The following is a 21869-nucleotide window of genomic DNA, read 5'->3' as shown; positions in this document are numbered from 1 at the left end:
TGTTCTGTTCAGTCAGGACAAGAACCTCTGGGTCTGCTAACAAGACAGAAAGAAAATATTTTTGTTCCTCTCTCTTAGTAAAGAAGGTCACCAGCCCATTTCTTCCCCTTCCAGGCACCATCTGCAGCAGCCCCATGGGCTGTTGGCCCCCGATCTCCAGCACTGAGGGGCACAGACCAGCACCACCAGACACCGCAGCGCACCACTGCCCCACTCCAGCCAAGTCTGCCCATTCAGGCCTGTCTCTGCTAGCTGCAGAACAGCTAGGAAATGCCTGAAGCTGCACAGCAGGCTGCCTCAGCCAGCTGTCCCAAGGACCAGGACATGGAGGGGTTAACCCTGAGGAATGCAGGACGCTGAGCCAAACAGCAGCTGAGCACTAACAGCAGCATCCTTGCTCCAGCACTCTGCAACAGAAGAACGTCTGCCTCCACAAAAGCTCCCTGTGCTGCTGCAGCTTCCCTGCTGCACCAGGGGAGCCTCAGACCCTGCCTGCTGCAGGGGGGTTCAGAACTTCCTCAGGTGCTCCAGGGAATTAGGCAATCTGTCACTGACCTGCCTGGCACATACAGGTTTGTGACGTGGGTGGGAGACTCAGGACATGTGCTCCCGCTATTTATTCCAGGCTTTCATATGTGGTTGGCATCTGAGCTGGTCACACTGGCACAGGCATTTCTTACTCCTTGGCTCCACCACCCTGTCCTGTGTCCGTGCTGCAGAGACCCATCACCACCTGCTGAAACGCGATGGGCACTCAGCCCTGACAGCAGTGTGGGACTGCATCCCCAAACTGAACCAGCTCAGCAGAAAATCTGCCCTTGAAAGCGTGTTCTTCTGTGCACAGCAGCTCTCCCATTCCCATGCCAGGCACAAAGGAGCTCAACAAGGCACTGCACACCTTTGCAGGTGCACCTGCCACCACTGTGCCACCCCTGCTCAGCCCAGCCCCCTGGGCAGCCCCACACAGAAGCCCCCCGGGTACCCCTCAGGTTGGCAAGGCTCTGCCAGATGGACGTGCCCTGAGAACTGCCCGATGCCACGCTCCTCCCGTGTGGCAGCACAGGGAGGGGAGTGATGCTCGCGGGGTACTGACCAGTAGGAGTTGATGATTTTGCAGAAGGCCAGCTCGCAGCACATCTTCAGGTTGCTCTGATGTTCAGGGAGGTCTGAGGACGAACACTTACTGGGATCCACCTCACAGTTTTCATCTGATTCATACAGAGCCTTGATAAATTCCCCTGTAAAACAGACAAGGATGGGTTTTGGAGATGCAGCCTTCAAGCAAGCCCCAGTGCCGTCACGCAGGCTGGACCCTGGAGAGCAGGGCCAGTCCCTGCCCCCAGCTGGCAGCGCTGCCCTGCTGGCTCCGGGTGCTGCACCGGAGCTGTTCTGCTGGAAGACCTCTTTCCCCTGCCTGCTCTGAGCCCCCAGCCACCCCCGTGCAGCCACACTCCCCAGGGCTATCTGCAGGAAGCATGTGGCAGGTTCTGCCATCATCTGTATGATGTCCTGCTACCGCAGGCTATGCCTGCTACGGTCCCCTGGTGCTTACAAGCCAGTGTGATTCACAGAAGAAATGGATAATTAAAGGAAAGAAACAAATTTACTTGGTTTATTTTGAGCAGAACATCACACCAAATCGAATTACAGCATTTCTGTGAGCTTCCCTGCTCTCCTGCCTGCCCACTCCTCACCCGAGGTGGCCCAGGCTCAAACCAGCGCAGGCTGTGGGAGCTCCCGGTGCCCCAGGTCCGGCTGCGTGTCCCTGGCCCCACGGTGGGGGGGGGGCACAGTGGGGCAGCAGCAGGACCCAGAGGCAGTGCCAGCCCCCGCAGCCGGGGGATCCTGGACCTCACAGGGCTCTGCAGGACTGGCAGTGCTCGGCGCTCTGGTTCCCCTCTCACTCCCGTTCGTCATCTCCCACTTCTTGACCTGTCTGGGGTTTTCACATCCTCCTGCTTTCTGCTGCCTCTCATCTGCACTCCTCCCTTTCCTCGGCCCAAACAGATATTAATTACATACCAGAGAGCCCCTCCGGTGCATTCCCAGCTCTGCCGGGAGCTGCGGAACCTCTCTGCCTGCCTGCAGGTGATGCCTGCTGTTATGAGCTGGCCCTATTACCGGCTTCTGCCTCGTGGTTTGAAGGAAAGCACCACGCTGCACCGGGCTCCCTTTGACATACAGATTAATCATTCCCCCAATAAAAGGTCTGCGCAGAACCCGCGCCCGAACAGCGTGCAGGAACCGCAGGCTGCTCCTGCACCGGGCAGCAGCGTCAGCACCGAGCCCTGACAGGGGACCATTATGAAATTCACTGCCTTGATTAATCTCCTGGCTTTTCAGAAATTTTATGAGGTAATCTACTTACAGACCTGCCTTCAACCAGAAGGCATTCCAAGGCAGGAATAAGAAACGTTCCTTCTCCTCTTCTGGTGAGCTACCTGCTGGTCTGACGGCATTTGCTCCCCTTCCTCAACTTCACCAATATTATAATTATCTTAACGAAGTATTTATGCTTTTGTGGTCCTTGCTAAAATTACACAAATCCACTAGCAGGAAGCTAACGTACTGAAAAACCAGCAGCTCGGCAGAAACGCTGCTCACCCTCTGCAAGGACGCACCCCGATCCCCGCTGCCTTCACTGAGTGTCAGAGCAGAGCAGCCCCCGGCCCGCGCCGTGCCGCCTGCACGCAGCAGCGCTGCTCTTCCTTCCTGACCTGCCCGTGAGCGGAACCTCTAATTATTTTCATTTGCATCAGGAGAAATATTTTTGGAGCCACGAGCATGGCCAGCCCTTTCAAAAACCACCAGGAGGGTTCCCGGTGCCGCGAGGGAGGCAGCTCTCATCACTGCAATTTGGGAAATTTCATCTGACTCACTAGCGCTGCGAGTAACCAGGGGGAGCATCTCCGGCCGGGGGTGTGCAATCAGGGGAAGGATTCAATCAGCCTCCGTGACACTGCCACTGCTGAGACAGAAGGCTTGGCAGGCCATGCCTGCAAACAGCACTTCGCTGTCTCCTGTGGAAGCAGACGAAGCGCGAGCTGAGCGCTCACCTTCACCTGGGGCTGGGTGCCACCGCGCAGAGCAGCCGCCCCTCGGTACGTACCTAAGGCATCTTGCAAGTATTTCTGTCCCACCAGCTTCAGGTATTCTTCGATTGCTTTGGTGGCCAGTGTGTTCTCCCTGAAAATGAGATGCTCATTCTCACCACAGCGATCAACTTCAGACATCATCAGGTCAGTCAAGAAATCCTGGAAAGCAAAGCCCATGGTGGGTCACCACGAACCGACACGCAGCGGAGCAGCAGCTCTCCCGGCACAAAGAGGGAGCGGAGCGCCGCGGTGTCCCCGAGCACACAGCGCTGCTCCTGCTCCTCCCAGAGACAAGAGCAGAAATCAATCTCTGCACAGTGACATCACCTGCACCCCCAAAAGGATCCGTTTCAGGCCTGCACCGCATTCACCCCCTCCACCGGTTTCAGCTTTCTGATGGGTCTCATCTTGGCCTTGTGTTTTGTGGATGAAGTATTTTTCCCACTGTTGAATGTGACTGTGCTCGTCCCTAACTGCAGGGGCTGCAAACTGGGGGTGTAACCTGGGTGTCGTGAGCTGTGCCCCACAGTTAATGGCTGAGAATCAGGCCTGCCATACGCACCAGGGTGACCCCACGTCCTATTTCCCAGTGGTCATGCAAGTAAACAGCACTGTTAGAGCACGCATTCTGGGCGCTTTGCTGGGCTGATTTGCACAGAACCAAATACCATGCAATTTCATAATCCTCCGTGCTGCACAGCGATGGAAGGGGTGAGCAGGGCAGCGTGCACACTGACAGCTGCCCCGCGCACGGCTCTGAGCTCCTGAATTGCAAACGCCAATAGAAAGCCAGGATTTGAGACCGAGCTCCACGTCTCCCTCAGCAACAGCATTAGTGATCAGAGCGGGTCACGTAACTCCCAGTGCATTCTGCTGAAAATCCACTATGCGGTGTGATGCTGAGTGCTGTAGCTAGCGTTCGTGCAGGAGAAATGCCGTGCAGTTTTCAATGCTAGCACACATTTAGCTCCCGTTCTCTGCACCACTAATGGGAAAATCCTCCTCCTACCAACGCCGCTCACCTGGATGGCACAGCAGGCCGGGCTGCCAGCACCCTGCATGGAAACCAAGTCCCCATGCAGGAGGCAGAAATGCTGAGCTACAACTTCACTGCTGTAGCCAAGGGCACCTCCTCCAAACCACCTTCCTTTACCACAGAATAACTCGCTCCGTAATAACCCTTCAGTGAGAAGTTCTCCCTCACTTATCAGGAGTGCACGAGATGTACGCAGCCCATTTCTGGGCACGGGCAGCAAGCGCTGCTGGAGGTGCTGTGCGGAGATGCAGGTCCGAGGACTGCAAGTCTAACCAGGTCCAGGAAGCAGCTCCACCCGAACACACAATGGCACGTTCTGCGTTCTGCTCACCTTCCAAGCTCTGCTGAACCCCAGGTGTGACCCAGAATCCTCAGGCCCATGCTGGGATGCAGTGCTGGCCCATTCCAAGGCCAAAGCACTGCATCTACGCGGCCCTTTGTTACTGTGCTGCTGTCCCAGACGAAGCCAAACCCAGGCTGCAGGCAGAGGCACGAATCCCTCCATGATTTTCTGTCATTCTGTCCCTTTTATCAGCCAAGCTAGAATGAAACTTTAAACTCCTGCTCAAATCCCTCTAGCCGCTATCTGGGTACCTGCATCACCTTTATCTCCCTGGTTCTCTCCCAGGATGCGTTTCAATTCCAAGCCACAGCTCCGGCTGACACAAGGTGCTGATTCTTAATTAGCAGCCGCTGACCTTGGCTTTGCTTGATTCTCTTTCCTGTCACTTTCCCAACATACTAATTATCTCAGGAACACTGAGTTTTACGGCTCCTCCTCGGCCAGGTTTGCTTTCTCCTCCTCTAGTCAGCTGAGGACCCGCGCTGCCTCCCCCCTGAGCGCAGGGGCTGCAGAGCCGGGGCAGGACATGGGGACGCGGTGCCAGCTCCCACGCAGAACCCAGCTGCCTGCCAGGAGACCCAGGTTCTAGCCAGCAGCGGGTGAATTTTGAAGTTTTCAGCTCATACGCAGAACTTACTACACTTAAAAATGAGTCATACATGACTCGACACAAAGCCACGTCTGTGGCAGACACCGTCCCGTAGAGAGCACCACCAGCAGCTCGGCAGGTGAGAGAACAACCTCGCTGCCCCGGGAGCAGCCAGGACAGCTGCTGGCAGCACACGGAGCTCCGTTACGGCACAGCAGCCACGGCTGGAGCACGGCGTGCCAGGACCCAGCCCCTCATCCCCAAGGCAGGGCTTCTCAGCAGCCCGGCAGCGGTCTGGTGACACGGGGCCAAGCCAGCCAGCCCTGAGCCGCGCTGCAGGGCCAGGCACCACGGGAAGGAGCCCTCAGCACCAAGGAGCCACATCGGCTCCACATCACACATCCGCCGTCTCTGCCTCAAGAATGCCAGCAGCCAGCACTCGGAAGACACAAATGGAATGCAAATACTGGCTGGATCCCTCTGGGGGCTTCGCTCACCCACATACAAGGCTCCAAATAAAATGCAATAACTAAAGCCAATAAAACTCCCTGTTTCTGAGCAGCAGAGATCAGTGGGGGGTTGTTTTTAGTTAGGGCCCTTGGCAATGGAAGAAAATAAGATGCTTTATTTCATTACATCAGAGTCGAGAGGGGAGGGGAAAGGCCTACAGTAAAAATTAAGGGCTGTGGCAGCGCTCCTCAGGCTCGCTCCTGCGTTTATTTTAAGGATATCTGCCTCAGACTGGACATTGCTGAACCTGTGCAACCTCAGTCACCACGCACATGCTGATAAGGAGGAACAATTCATAAATAAACAAATTCAGAGCACGACAGAGCAAGGCAGCACTGGTTTCCTGCACCCTTCCAAGCAGGAGCTACTGCAGCACGAGCTGCAGCATGGCTGCTCCTGCACGGCCACAGCAGCCCCGCACTGCCTGGACACAGCTGAGGGCAAACCTGGGGCAGGGAAGGAGCACAGGGGAACAGGGGCTGCTCCAGAGGGGGCCTTGAAGTAGGAATGCTCGCTGCAAAGTGAAATCCACCAAGTGTGAAACCGACACCTGCTCAAGAAAACAATCCTACACCGCGGTGCCAATAGGGCCAAGCCATCAGGCTAATTACATCACTCAAACACGTAACAACCAGAAGAAGCTCCTTCACAAGACAAAGCTGCAAAAGGCAGCCAGCTCTGTCGCTGCCCGGTCCATACCTGGCCCCTGCCTGCAGCCCCACACCTGCCTGGGTCCAACAGCGCCCGAGGGGCAGCGCCAGGATCCCCGTGGAGGAGCTCGGGGTGCCAGGGAAGGTCCCGCAGCCCCAGCCCTGCAGGGATGGACACGGGTGGGGGGAGAGGGGCTGTCAGTGCCCGATGGGCGGATCGGCCACGAGGTCTGGGGCTCTCCACATCGCAAGGCTGATTAATAGGATTGCCTTCACCTTAAGAGGATTGAATTGATAAAGGTAATGAGATTAGTGCTCATTTCAGAAAGCAGCCCAGAGTCCAGCAGGGCTTTTACACAGCGGTGAAGAAGGAAGCCCCGCGAGGCGGCCGGGCAGGAGGCTGAGCACTGCGCACCACGGCCCGGCCTCAACCCTTTGTGGTCCCCAAGGGCCCACGCTGGAAAACACCAGTGGTACTCCTCCTGCTGGGCACGGGAGCTCGTGCTCCAGCATTCCTGCCATTTCTAATTTTCCTTGGGAAAAGGAGGGCAAGCGGCACTGCAAGGGTTAATGCACAGGCAGCTAACGGCCATGACTTTCTCACAGCAATAAGGAAACCCAGCTGCAGGACACAGTGTGCAGAGCAGAGCGAGCACCACCTCCCTGCCCTGGCAGCAGCACGGCCCTGCTGCATGGCACGAGCCGGCTCCCACGCTGCGCTCCCCGACCCACCTGACTGCTGTGCCTGGGGAGACGGCAAAGGGGAGCGGGCGTGCACGTAACTCTGATTAAAAAGCTTTATTAGCTTGACTGTGGCTGCTATCCGAAGTATTACGGGGGAAACTCCTTGCAAGGGGATGACGCCAGCGTCACCTATGGCTGCAGGTGTGCAGTGGCCCCGCTCCTGTGCTGGGACGCCCAAGCCCAGCTCCCCAAGCCCTGCTCCCCAAGCCCAGCTCCCCAAGCCCAGCTCCCCAAGCCCAGCTCCCCAAGCCCAGCTCCCCGCCAGGCAGCCCCGCACGCAGCTGGGCAGGAGGCAGGGAGGCTGCAGCAGCCTCGCGTGGGGGAGCGAATGCATCTGCTTATGGGAAGCAAATCCTTGCGGCATAAACAAATAGGGACACATGTTTATTCTTCACTCCATTCACACCATAATAAATATTTATTTCAAGTGAGCAGCTGGTTAGTTAGAGCTTTGTCTGATGCTGGATTTCACCTACCAACCATTTGGACAAGGAAGTTTTTTATATATTTATGATTATTAACTGAGCTGCAAAAGCTGTGAGAGAGCCCTGAAACAGACCTAAGCGAGGGAAGCATTCTGCAGGCGCTGAAAGCCCCAGCCCATCTCCCTGTGGGAAGGATGCAGCCTGCCTCTCTGTAACCACATCACACAGCCCACATCAGCCCGGGCTAATGGCAGGGCTCAGCGCACCCAACATTTTTAATTACCACTTTGTGTGTTTTGTCTGTGGGTTGCAAAACACATCAAAATAGTCAGGCATCTCGCCACACCCTTAGAGGTAACACTGGTGCCTGTGATGATGGGAAGATGGCGGTACCCCACGCATGGAGGACGCGGGGCAGTGCCCCCTCCCGGGCCAGGCAGCCCCCAGCCTGCCTGCCTGCCCTGCCACCTGCATCCAAATGCTTTTCCCCCCTCCCCACCTTGGCGGCTGCTCCGGGCTTTCCAGCCATACCCACACCCTGATGCACGCCGAGCCCTCGCACAGCTCTGCGGGGGTGAAGCTTTTCCTTTTCCCAAGCAGAGATCAAAGGAAGCACGGCCTCTGACTCCAGGGAGGACTCTTTGCTTTCATTTCCCATCTTTTAATCTACTGTGATAAAGGAAGCTCAGGCTGATGCAGTTATTTAAGGGAGAAAACGCAGCTGCAGCCCTTGCCCCCTGCTGCCCACATCACGCAGGACCCCCGCCCTGCCCCCAGCACAGAGCAGCCCCAGGTAGCAGCCCCCAGCCGCAGCACAGCGAGCACTGCCAGGAGCTGGGGCTGCGCGGGACCCACTCTGCCCACAGGGCTGCAGGGGCAGGGGGCTCGGCCACACATGGCAGCTCTGGCAGCCCCTGGGAAACCGCTGTGCCTCTGCAAGGGATCGCACCACACCTACAGCGAACGGTGCAGGAAAGCAGCGCCTGAACACTGCGACAGCAGCCAGCCGCTAACACATCTCCACAGATAATCTGCCGGACCCTTGTTTCTCACTCCCGCTGTAATCGCTGCTGTACTGTCACCTACGGCAGCCAAGAGCCACAGCAAGCCCTCTATCAGCGAAATAAATAAGCAACTGCCCATCGCCACGTCTGTGCTCTTCAGCTCAGGAGATCTCTGCCCCACGGAGCCCGACACAGGCACAGTGCAAACCCAGGCAGGGCTGAAGCCTGCTCAGGGACAGGAGCACCACGAGACCGGCACAGCCCACCTGCTCCACACAGTCCCCCGCGCCGGGCACGCGGCTGTGTCACACCAACAGGGTGGGTGGGTGCTCTCCTCTCCCATTCATCTTTCTTCTTTCCCTTGTTGCCGGCTTTTCCCTTTCTCTGCTTGTCCAACTCCTCCACGAAGGAGGCATCACCCGGTTCCCATGCTCCAGTAACTCCTGTTGCTTTGACAGCTCTCTCAACCCTGTGCTAATGCTGATGGCAGATGACAGGCAGAGAAAGCAGCAGCTCCATTTTAGGGGGCAATACATCACGTCTGTTTACTGTTTGCTGCGTCCCCTGTGCGGAGCGCCTCTGGGATCTTGAGCACTGGCACAGACACGAGCCTGGAAACATCCCTGCTCTCTCCAGCACTGGAGAGAGGAGGGGAAAGCAGCAGCAGCGACAACAGCTCTCAGCTACACATGCACACAGCTCACGGTGCCTGAGATCAGGGTGACATTTGACGCCTTTTGTGCCAGACCCGTGCCAGCCACGCTCAGGGTCCTCCCTGGTGACTTTGTCTCAGCTAGAGCTGTGGCATCAGTGCCACCAGAGCCAGCAGAAGGCAGTGCCAGGCTCACAAAGCACAGCAAAGCCCAGCCACAAGGAGCAAGGGAGGGGACACCTGGGATGCTCTCCTTGCATTACAAGAGCAGGATCATGCATGTTCTGAGCTGCTCCTGTCCCCATGGGGTGCCGTGGGGCTGTGCCCCTCACCGCGTCCCCTGTGGCCCCGTCATGGGGTCAGGGAGGCTTAGGGCTGCTATTTTCATTCCCTCTGCAGCAGCAGGCCCACGGCCTCGCAATCCTCTCAGAGAGCTTCTCCTGACTTGAACTTATCCAGGAGGCCAAGCCACTTCTCTGTACAACAGATGGTAATTAAATCTAATCCATGAACCCTGCCATGATCCCAGGCAACAGCAGAGGCTGCAGAGGAAGCATCAAGCCTCACAGTTCCCCTCAGGTGAGCAGCTTGCATCTCCTCTGCTCTGCTAAAGCTCTGGAAATCTTGCTCTTCCCAGAGACCTGCTGCAGAGCTCAGGGAGATGCTAACAAAGAAAACCACCAATGCTCTGACTCGGCTGCACTGTGGCACTTGAGGACATGCAGCAAGGACACTGTGCGGCAGCTCCATGCCCCGTGGAACTCAGTGCTCAGCAGTGCTCTCCAGTAAGGGGGTTTTCAGCTCGGCTCCTCTAGCCTTGCTCTCACCATGAGCAGTAAATCCCGCTCCCTCCTCTTCCTGGCTTGCTTCTTTCCCAGACCTGGGATTCCCAGCCATGAAGGACAGTCACACACTGACCCTGCGTTTCCACCACTCCCCAGATCACCCAGGTCTTTCTGCACTGCTGCCCCCATCACATTTCTCTTCTGAAAACAACAGGATAGACCCCAAGGACGTGAGAGACGTGTGTGCCTGGAGGTGCACTTTGCTTTGAAATTCTCATGGCACCCCCTCGTACACTTACTCACATTTGGTGCTGCAGTGCTGGGTGCTGTGCTGCACAGCAGGGAAACCTGCTGGGATCCCACACGCAGGCAGCTTAGCTTAAGCCAACACTGCTCACATTTTATCCCTGAGAAGTGCCTTCCTCCTTTCTGTTACGTTTGTGCCTATTCACAGAATGAGAGTCTGGTCCCTAAGCCTCCAGAAGCAGAGAAAAATGACTTAGGTTGGTATCTTGGGGTCCTACTGATCTCCTTACTAATTAAGCAATTTGCAGTGCACATGCTACCAACTTGTTTGCAATACAACGCAAAATTACTCTGTATTAGTGATGGCTGAGACCAGCTGAAGCGGTGACTTCCAACAGCCCAACCCAGGACACTGCTCCCATCCTCTCCCCTGGCAGCCAGCGGGTGCCAGAGGCTCTTACCTTGGCCTTGCCTGTGCTCTGCAGGATGTGCACCAGCGCAGACGCCATCTCCTCTTTGTTCTTCACGCTCAGCGAGGGCTCCAGCACCGAGCACAGCACCATGTAGTTGTTAGTGATGTACTCGGCGAACTCTTTGTACATCTCCATGGGCAGAATGCTCATGCTCTGGTAGCGCGACTTGATGCGGATCATGGGCCCCGGGGACTTGCCCTTCCCGGGGTTGGGGCTGACCACAGGGTACCACTTCTCCACAAACTGCCGTCCCGTGACAGAGCTGACAGGGATGTTCACTTGCCCAATGAAATTGGTCTTGTCCTTCTTTTTCTTCTTGTCAGTCTCTTTGTATAAGTGCACCGTAATGTTTTTGAGTGATGGGAGGTTATTAAATTCAAAGTGCTCCCCCCAGAAGACATTATCAGTTTTCAATTTACAGGTAGTTCGTGCATAAAGAACGTCATCCAGGCATAATTCACACAAGTACTTCTTCTTAGCTGGCAGGTCCTTGGCTTCGATAATCCATAACTTTAACATATTCTCTACCCTTCTGCTGTTGTCCTAGAAAAAAAGATGCAAAGAAAAAAAGGTCAAGACGAAAAACAAAGCCATGCACAACAAAACTGGAGATAGGTGTTAATTATTTCAGATGTGCTAAATGAGCAGAGGCTTAATTACATTTTATTTTAAGGAAATACTGGCTCTCAGGAATTTGCATAATAATGCTACTTATGTTAATTTTCCAAATATCACCGTGCTCTCCACATCTGCTGGTGCCAATTAATATATGCAACAAGGAAGATAAAACCCCTCCACATTACAAATGGGCCAAGTCCAATCCATTGCCAAGAGGACCTCAAAAGAAACCTGAAAGAACCCGAGCAATGACTAATGGCCTTTGCAAGGCAACACCTACATCACAGGTATCACAATACCACCTCCCTGACCCATGCAACTGCTCTGCAGCAGCACTGGAATACATTTTTGCTCATTTTTATTTTTTTTGAGTGTAACAGAGCAACAACAACAAAGGGACCTCAATGCACACCCAGGGATCGCTCCATCCATGGCTGGAACGCAGCCACCTCTGACACAGAAGCAGCATTTCCAAAACCTCAATATTTTAGGGCAGAAGTCCAGAGCATCCAGCTAAGAGATGGAGAGGAATTACGGGAGGCAGAGTGAGTCACACAGCAGAATCATTACAATTCAGAAACAGAAATTTGGCCTGGAATCATTTAGATAGCATGTAGCAAAGGATACGGTGGATCTTTCACCGCTCCCCAGCGATGCTGACCTCACCCCAGAAGAACATCCAGGGGTATTCGCAGCTGTGACTTACGGGCTCTGCAGGAACCTGTCTGGTTTGGAAGCCCCTCATGAAAATGCAACCAGGGCTTACTCTGCTTGGGCTTGCACTCTGGGCAAGAACATCTCTGCTGGGAGCCCACAACAGGGTACTGTAGGTTCAGGAAGTACACACAGGAACTATACAAGAGCACCGAATGCCTGACAGAAATATCAAGTCTGACACTGAGAGTTTATTGTCTACAAACTCAGACAAAGATGGAAAGTTAGCCATCAGCTAGCAGCATGTTTCAAGATGAGGGCATCCTTCCAAATGCGTTTCCACTGAACCCTGCATCTCAAAGAGGCACTGAGTGCCTTGCCCTCCCTCACATTCCTCAGGCTTTCCTCACAGTGTGACCTTCCAAACCTCACAGCTCCTTCAGGCCATTACCACCAGGCCACTGTGCTGGGAAAGGCACTGGAGCACTGAACTCCACGTGCACGACACGCTGGGAGGGGCAGAAGCCCACCTCTCCCTCTGCTGCTCCCATTCTGATGAAGGAAATCACTTCTGCTGAATGAGGAACAATGAGCTCAGACACGGAGGGCTGGGGCTCTGTCAGCAGCCTGCCAGGCCCAGAGCTAACCTGTAATGCAGTTATGTGTCTCGGATGCAAGGAATGAATTCACAGGATCCCATCGTTTGTGTCTTCTCTGATCAGGGGAAAATGACTTGTTGATGGAGCTCATCAGCTGTGAAATCCTGCAGCTGATGAGTCTTGATCAATCCTTGTTAGCTAACTCCAGTGCAGAGAGAGGGAAATGCAGCTGTAGACTTTATTTTAGGACATATTTAGTCTTAGTGGGCCATAAAAACACACAACTGCCTGTAAAAGTGAAAGCTATGTTCCACTATCTCCTCAAAGAACTCACTGCAATGTGCCACCCCAATATCTCCATCACTGAAGCTGACAATGCAAGAATTGCCAGAGTGAAAAAATGTGATGTGTGAGCTCTTCAGACTATTCCCTTGTTCTATTGGCAGCTACTGGCCACCTGTCCCAGCACTTTGTGGGGAGTCCTACCTAAGTGGCAAGTATCATTAGTAATAGAGCAAGACTGAAGATTCTTGAGGGCTGATCATGTCTCAGCAAAAACTGCAGCTGCGCGTGCTGAGAAAAGAGGGAAGAAATAATTGGCACTTTCCTGTAAATATAATTGTGGAAGAAAGCAATATGGAAAAAGGCTGACCCACAATTACACTTACTCACTAAAATGACAATACGTCCCCTGCTGCTACTACGCACTGGGCTATAAAATGTAATAACGAGGAACTGAACTATAACAGAGGCAATTCCTCATAGCCACTACCTTATTTGGGTGCACGGCACGCCGCAGGTTTTCCATCCATTTATCTCGCTCTGCTGCAGAACGACACGAGAAGCACTTACTTCCTGATGAAGTCGTCACCTACAGGGAAAGGAAGAGGATTATGTCTTGACCAGCACACTGCAGACTGTGATTTGGGGGAGAGGGGGAGTTGGGAAAGGTGATAGGGATTTGTTTTTATTTATTTATTTTTAAATTTTAAGTAAACAGCTTTACCCAAGCATGAAGCAACAGCCCCCTAAGGCCAGCAGAAAGACAGGGCAACTCTGTATGTCACAGAAATAATCATGGAAGCAAATTCCAATTACTTCTCCTCTTCCACACCAGAAAACACAAGATAATGGGCCCTGTGCATGCGATGCTTTAAACCACCACGTTCCACGACCGAGAGAGTGAAAATTCTTAAATGAACTAAAGACAAACTGCAACCACTTGGCACTCCTCCAGACTCAGCCCAAAACTCCCAACAGCAATCACCCATTCCCTGCTTTCAGAAGAGCATCTTCTGGACCCCAGAGTGGGAAAAACCATTTGTGGTTCTGAGCTCTGACCTGAGCATCACATGGATTAGTGATCTTCACGAGACATTGATTATCTTAATAAAGAGAGCATTCTCATCTCAAGAAGATTGCGGATACACTAGAATACTACGAAGGTAGGGATAAACTCCGTTCATAAAACTCATGAGTGGGTGGCCCTTTAAGTCAGGTAAAATCTTGCCGTTTTTAAAATGCCTCAAGTACAGTGTGCTCTGAGGATGCTCAACGTGTACTACAAGGAGCCGCAGTGGTGCAGCACCAGAGGACGGCAACCAAGTTCCATTTCACATAACAGCTGTTTCACCTGAAGCGTTGACATGACTTTCCAAGGCAAGGCTCACGCTGAGCAGTACCAGCACAGCCACCTGCAGGAGGGCACACCAGGGCAGCCCGGGCCAGCAGAGCCATGATGGCCAGGCAGGAGCTGGAGGGCCACGTGAGCAACGGTGATCTCTTCTCCGGCAGTGCTAAACCGCTCCTCTACACCCCCCCTGCTCGAAGAAAGGCCCAGATGAGGTTGTGTGGTTTCACAGCCCTGCAGCAGCCTTTTCTTTCTCCCCACAGACACAAGCAGTGCAACAGGACGAGACTCCGGTCTGCCAACACAGGAACAGAACCCTTCCATCCTGGCTCCTGCTCCAGGTCACCAGGATCCCACAAACAGCAGAGCCAAGAATAGGCTCTGGGAGACTGGACTCGCAGTGTCCCTCGCTAGGCTGAGCTGCCCGCTATATATTTAGCACACACAGCCTCTGCGGGGGCACCGGATGATTTTGCTGACTGGGAGGTCTTATAAGGAGAAAGATGATGATGTTGAATCAATTTAAAAACAGTCAATGAGGAAAACAAGTAAATACTGACTTCCAAGTATTCAGCAAGTCAGAAAAAAAGCAAGTTTCCCAGGCCTTAAAGCCTTCTCCAAAGCAAAACAACCAAAGGCAACCTTCAGGCTTGAAGGGGGGGGGGGAACCCTAGTGCAGTTCCACTGCTCCTGCCCGGAGAACCGTGCGATGCAGCACCCAGCGCTCAGCCCTACGCTGCCGTGCCTGCCCATGGCCCAGCGGGGATCCAGAAAGATCTGCAAACTCATTTCAGATCTGACCTACTGCAGTATTTGAAGGAGCCTCTCTGGAGATGCAAGGCCAAGGCATTAACACAATATACCATTTAGCTCTCACCTAAGCCCTTCCCTTTGGAGCCTGTTGATGAGTAATCGTCAGTTACAAATCAATGTCCCTTTTGTTTCCCAGCGTTCTTCCCCTCCTGTACAGGATTTGCAGAACAGCAATTAACGTGTTCTCTTTTCTGTATGACTCTCCTTTATCCAACTTGCTTAAAAATGGAATTTTCTTCCTCCTTACAAGTGCATGACTTGTGTAATTTCCCTCTCAGTCAACTTTCTTCAAGTACTGTTCATATCCCTTCCTCTGCTCTTGTGTGCTGAACAGAATTGATAAACAACTCTTATATTATGGATGTCACATCTATTTTCCATCTAGCTTCATTTTATCTTTCTTGAGTGGAATGTAATGGAGGCCATATAATTTACAAAACCGTTCTCTCCTGACCTGCCACACTTGCTCAATTCTACAGAGAATGAACAGCACTGGAGAATTTATATCTCAACCCACTCCCTCAACTTCAGAGTTCATGTTTGGTGCTATTTTTTTTTTTTTAAGACCATTTCAGTATTACCTGCTTAAATTTTAAGAAGGAGATTTTTGAATTCATTTATTTCAAACTGCACTAATTTCAGAGAAATCTTCCTCTGTCCTGTCTGACTCCTGGACGCTGACACGGCTGTCTTCGTACATCCCTGCCCATCCTAGGAATGCCTGCATCCCCATCAACCCCCACAGCACAGCACCACCCTGTTTTATCTACTCTTGATGTCCAAGCACAATCAGGTTACCTTCTCTTCAACACAGGTATTGATCACCTTATTACTGCAAGAAAACCATTTCCCAATTCTATACCCAGGCACTGCCATAAACAGTAATACTTTTCTACCCATGATGCACGACAAACGATTCCCAAGAGGTATGGCACTGTGTTACCTAACAACAGGCTTGTTTGTACACATCCCATCGCCTCCTGCTAGTGCAGGCCTAGCCACGAGCCATAGCAAGATGCATATAACCATATTAAAAATACCCTAAAATACAGCTTTTATTTACAAGTGAAGTTGGAGTATCAAGGACTTTGTCTAGAAAACACACTGACAAAAGTAGTCTTTGTGATCACAAATAAAGTCTCTGTAAACACAGAACAGAAACGAGCACCTTCTGATACCTGCATGAACACAAACCACAAATTTATGCTCTGCTAATACACAGCTCTAGGTAGCCCAGCACCTGTGCCATGAGCATGCCCTGCTGCGACAATGGTTACAACGCAAAGAGCTCATCGCTCTGATTTGTGGATATGTTCCGCCTTGGAAAGATGAAGTCATTTTCTGCCCATGGAATGGTCTCTGTGTAACAATTCAGAGCAGAAATGATCTGTAACAGCGAGAGCCCACAGCGTGATCCCACACCTGGCTCCCCAGCCAGCTTCGTTACAGGGTGCGCAGACGGGCTCCTTACCTCAAAGCAGTAGTCTTGTCCCAGGATGCTGCTGTGGACCGGCTTGATGACCACTTCTTCCTCCATGCTGAGATCCAGAGCCTCAACAGCACTACTGGGACTGAGCAGAGACTCGTGGGAGCGCGATTCTTTCAGCCTCGGCATTAGATGGGATCTGGAGGAAAAATGCAACCGCATCAGCAGATGCTTTCCTGCCCAGAGAAATGATGAAGCCTATCTGTTAGCAACAACTGCAGAATATTCCTATGAATTTTTTGCTGTGAGATAAGAGATGGCCCAGAATAGCATCCCCCTGTGCACAGGCACGCTTCTCCCCTTCCAGACACACATACAGCTGTACCACAGATGCAGTCAGCATGCAGATTCTCACTCTGTAACCAACAATCCAAAGACTCGTGTGCTCCATCCGACTGTTACACACGACCCCAGGATGGGAGAGTGTGGAAAATAAGGCCATGATAGCCCTATCGATTGATCTAAATGCTCTGGAGTCCCACTGGCAGCATTTAGCAGCAGGGAGCCCACAGACAGCAAGCAGCACACCATTTTCAGAGGCAGCCAATACAATCAATGGTGCTGTAACTCTTAGAGCAAAATCAGAGTGCTCAAGGGGGGGAAAAAAACAAAAAGAAAGATAGCTAGATACTTCCAGGGAAAACACAAGACAGCCACTAAGTGGCAAGGGAAAAATAAAGAGAGCAGAGGGAGCAGTTGCTTTCTCTGTAGTCTGCACCACACAAAATGTTCCCATGTATGGCAGCTCACAAAAGCTCTGATCTCAGCAAACTCTGACCTTTCAAACCTCTGGCAAGCACTCTGGGTCTTCCAAAGAGACCACATGTAGGTCTGTCTGTCCAGAAAGAGTATGCTGCTCTATTCAAAGGCACGGAAGGACAGAAATAAAGGCAATCTGAGATATTCTCAGCACAGTCTTCTACGACCGAAACAACAATGCTCCCAATATTCTCCATCAGATTGCTTTGCCTCCATGTATTGAGTTTTGTCAGTCTCCAGAACAAAGCTGACCAAAACATAGAGAAATGTCAATAGAGCATGCAAAATTTATGGCTTCCAGTGACTCACATGCCAAGCGCCATCTTGAGAACAGCCAAAGTCAAGTCTAAGATAAACAGCACTGGAAGATTTGCCATTAAGATTCAGGCCACGGACGGACCTGGGGTGGTAAGGACCAGCCTGCAGCCGGGTCATCCTGTTCTGAGGGCAGCGGGGCCACACCACCCAGGCTGCGTGATGGCATGGATGGAGAAGACCCATGCACCTCCTGCCCCTGCAGGGCTGATGGCCAGGACCAGCATGGTGGCACCTGCTGAGCAGACTGCAGAGACCCAAAAGGCCACACCAGAATCTCTGCTTAGGGGACAACCAGCAGCCCTCAAACGTTAAAAGCCTGGAGTTAATACAGATCCATATGGGATCAGAAGCAGTGGCTTAGAAACAAAAGCCTCTCCACCCCATTAGCAATTCTCTAAGCGGCACACTTACCCCATATCTCTGTTGTGAATAAATTGATCTTTAGGAACTGAGCGTAGTCATTTCCCAGTACTTTGTCGCAATTTTACACTATTTTCACAGAAAAGGATCCATATCGTCTTCCTCTGAGTGATACCATAGATGAGCTCTAAGATGGGCAGATGGATCAGGTTCCCCCTGGATGCTGAGCACTGTGCTAACACCCAGCAGCCCCAGAACAGACAGCTCAGTCCCAATAAGCTCAGCACTGGGCATTTACAGGAAGGCTTCGTTCTGTAATTTACAGATGAAATTAGAAGAGCTAAGCAACTGAGCTGGGACTGCAGTCTTGTATGGGCATACATAAATATTGATAACCTAAACCTACAGCTGAGGAACTGCACACTGTAACACACCAAGCTGGACTGCTTCATGCTGGCACAAGATTTTTTGTTCAGATTAAAACAAACCGAGGGTGTTTTTCATCCAAAATTACTGCAGCTGCAAGACCACGGGTGGGAGTGCAGATGTGGAGCACAAAGAACCACCAAGCAGGAGCTTCTCAGGACACATTATGCTCTCACCACATTCAACAAACATTTATTTCTACCCCTCCATACTCTGTATATGCCTCTGGGTATCCTCAAACTAGCAGGTGCCAGTCATTAGAGGCTCTTGCTTGAGATCCCAGATGAAGGCTAACATGCCTCTGCCAGAGGCTCCCAGGGCAGGCCCAGCACCCCCAACCTGGGCCTGGTGTTGGGCCTAGTCCCGTGGTGTCACTGTAATGGCCGGGCCTGGCCCTGGGGAGCGCAGCAGGGAGTGGGTGCAGGGAAGGACACTGAGTCCTCACATCTTCACACTCTGACGCAGAGGAGAAAACATTTCCCATGGCTGTTAGTGAGGAACAGGACATCCGTGGCACGAGCCACTTCCTGGAAGATGTTTGCTGTCTCTGTCCCAGCTCCCACGTGTCCCCCTGCAGGCAGAACAGCCCTGCCAAGGCCGCAGGTTGCCCCTGGCTTGGGGTGAGGGCACTGCCCACCCTGGGACCCCTCGGCCTGGACGAAAACACAGGTACCTGCAGTCCTGGAGCAGGACCCCACAGCAACCATGGCCCAGCCCCTCCTGCAGCCGTCCTTAAGGTGCAGAGGGCTCAGCACACGCAGCTGCTGGCTGAAGGCTGGAGAGAAGTGCAGAAATAATAAGAAAACACCATCCCAGCTTATGTGGGCTGATCAGATCCAGTTCTTACACCTTTGTTTTAATACAGCGGGAACAGCCAGCTGCCCAGAGACATCTCACAGCAGGAACCCCTCCTTCCAAGCAGCACATGCAGGTTTTTTTTTGTTTGTTTGTTTTTTTTTTGCCATGGGCCTTATTGTAATCCCTTTCTACGTGCCTAAAGTTCAGTTGAAATGAAGGAGGGGGAAAAAAATCTCATAAAACACCACATTAGCTCTAAAGAGAAATAACGTTACTGCTACTGGCACTGACCTGAGAGCCCTACACAGAGGCAGCCAGGCTCTGGTTATTAAAGAGAGAGGTTTACTGCCCAAGAGCAACGAGTGAGGATTGCTGTTCTAAATAATAAAAGTCATAAAACATTACCGAGTGAAGGGATGCACTCCCACCCAACTGCTCCCCTCATGAGCAGCTAGAATTGGGGGGGTATCAAGTGTTGTGGGGCTGACAGCCCACCTCGCCCAGCCTGGGCTTGGCCCTCAGACACAAGCTGGGAGCAGCAGCTTCCCCCACCCCATGACACTGTGAGGCCGCAGCGCAGCAGTGGGGACAGGATCCATTCTTGGCCGCAGTGGCACCGTGGGGCTGCGTGTGGCCGGGAGCTCGGGCCCTGTGTTGCCTCAGGAGCAGACAGATACACATGGCTGAAGCTACAGGGTAGGAAATATTTAGGGCTTGTCTACACAGGGTTATCCTGGAGTAGGGCTTGCATGTTCAACTCATGTAGTCTCCTTCCAGAATTGCTTTCTTGTGAAGACAAGCCCTCCAAGGGGCAACCCCATCGGTTTGCATTTCAGGACCTCACCTGCCTGAAACCACGCAGCTGCTGACTTCTGTGGTTTGTGATGGAAATGTTCCCGATATTTTTGAAAGACAGAACCGAGCACAGAAGTTGGCTGGGAGCACATAAAACATAAAACTCAAATGCGGAAAAAAACCTACGAGCTTTTCTTAAACCTCCTTCTATTCAACTGTGGGAGCAGAAATAGGCTGAGGAACATCCCAGTCCCCGTCCCCATCGGGCTCTGCCAAGGGAATGGCCCTGTGCTGCTGACAGCGCCCGGCACAGGGCCATGTCCTGATCTCCCAGTGCGGATGTGACACAGAGCTGCCTTCCACCGACCTCCCGGCCACTGCCGCAGTTCTCAGCCATTCCTTCCCTAATGCCTCACCCTGCAGAGCACGTTGCTTCCATTTAACAAATAAATATTGAAGTGATGTTATGGGAAGAACTGAGAGGAACAGCGCAGCGGAACTCACACGCTCCCAGAGGAGCAGCAAACGCAGCTTTCTCCTGAGCGCGTGGCTGAGGTCTCCACACGCACTCTGCACGCGTCCTGCCAGGACAGCACTGCCGTGTTCAGCCGACCTGATCCTCATCCTGGCACTGAGCCGCAGCTGTGGGAGTGCAGGAGGTGCTGCAGCCCTTGGGCTCCCGGGGCAGCTCACTGCCCGTGGCTGCGTCACGCTGCCGCACTGAACACAACACCTTTACTGCGCAGCGCAATGGACGTGTAATTAAACTTATTAATGCCTGCCCTTGTTTTCAGGCTGCTCTCAGTTTCAGCCGGCAGTAGGATTAATTACATTCAGGAGGACTCTGGCAGCTCCGACCAGATTCCAATTTTTTTTTTTTTTTTTGCCAGCGCAGAGCTCAAGGATGTTCAACCTGTGACACGCACCTGGGCACGGCCCTGGGGTGGCTCAGCAGTGCAGCAGCCGGGTGTGCACCAAGCGGCCCACACGAGGCTGGGACAGGGCTGGGTGTGCAACGTGCAGCGGGAGAGAAACCACAGAAACAGCAAAATGGCTCAAGAGCAAAAAATACATGGGACTCCAAAACACTACTTGAGTTTCAACAACCAAAAATGTTAAAGTGGAGAAGCAACTTCTCCCTCCTTCCCAAGACCAGACTGGCACCATCATTTCTTTTCTTCAGCAGCAATCAACACTTCTGTATGAAGTATGACCATCCCTTACCACGTTAGCCTAAACCAGCAGCTGTTAACAGCCCGGTATCTGCAGACAACGGACACAAACAGGAGGCGCAGAGGCACCGTTCGGAGCCCCAAGCCCAGCACACGCTGGTGCGATGGCATTGGGTGCAGCTGTGCAGTGCCCCACCGGGCTCGGCCCACCTGCCCCAATGGCACCCGCAGCTCTCCGCAGCTGGGAGGAGGGTGGGGCGCTGATTTTTCATCAGCACAGCTCTGCTCAGGGTAACAGAGAGGCAGAATCTGAACGAGAAAGAGAAAAGCGAGGCGGGATCTTTCCCTCCGGATTAACCGCGAGCGAACCGAAGTCGCGAGCCGCGTCTGCAGCCCGGCGCCCAGGCGCGGACCGTTGCCTACGGCAGCGACGATGTTTTAATAAATAATGATGAAAACAAATTCTTAACACACAGACTCATGGACGGAGCGCTGCTAAAAATAAACGCTCGGCGCAGAGCCGCGGGCCGGGAGCGGGCTGCAGGCTCCGGGCACGCAGCGGGGCTCGGCCCCCGCTCGCAGCCGCAGCGGCCTCCGGCGCTCCCCGGGCGCTGCCCCGCGCGGTGCCCAGCGGCCGGGCCGGGCGGGGCGGCTCCGGTCCCGGGAGCGGCGGGGGAGGGGACCCGCCCGGAGACCGCGCTGCGAGCCCGAGACCCCCGCGGCCGTGCCCGGGGCGGCGCGACTCGGAGCCGCGCCGCACGCGAAAACACACGTCCGCACACATCTACACACGTCCGCATACACACGCGCACAGCCGCCCCCGCCGCGCTCCTCACCCTCCGGGCCCGGCTCCGCCGCGCCGGCCCGCTCCGGCCGCCCCATGCCGCTC

At 53.4% G+C, this 21869-nt stretch overlaps 1 protein-coding gene across 10 annotated transcripts in view; it reads right to left on the bottom strand.

Annotated features, from left to right (window-relative positions):
* Positions 1 to 21869, bottom strand: part of DAB2IP (DAB2 interacting protein) — a 127725-nt gene that overhangs the window by 20730 nt on the left and 85126 nt on the right. For 9 of the 10 annotated variants that reach the window (XM_021414086.1, XM_021414085.1, XM_021414084.1 and 6 more), the window contains 5 exons: positions 16338 to 16491; positions 13196 to 13294; positions 10541 to 11095; positions 3110 to 3254; positions 1094 to 1238 (listed from right to left, as the gene is read on the bottom strand). In XM_021414086.1, coding sequence (XP_021269761.1) covers positions 1094 to 1238; positions 3110 to 3254; positions 10541 to 11095; positions 13196 to 13294; positions 16338 to 16491 — 1098 coding nt within the window. Of the gene's footprint in view, positions 1 to 1093; positions 1239 to 3109; positions 3255 to 10540; positions 11096 to 13195; positions 13295 to 16337; positions 16492 to 21816; positions 21864 to 21869 lie in introns of those variants that run through there. The other variant, XM_021414092.1, reaches the window with a different exon arrangement.

The sequence above is a fragment of the Numida meleagris genome, chromosome 16 (assembly GCF_002078875.1).
Source record: "Numida meleagris isolate 19003 breed g44 Domestic line chromosome 16, NumMel1.0, whole genome shotgun sequence".
Taxonomy (NCBI): domain Eukaryota; kingdom Metazoa; phylum Chordata; class Aves; order Galliformes; family Numididae; genus Numida; species Numida meleagris.
The sequence above is the reverse complement of the archived record's forward strand: the minus strand, read 5'-3'. Positions and strand labels throughout refer to the sequence as shown.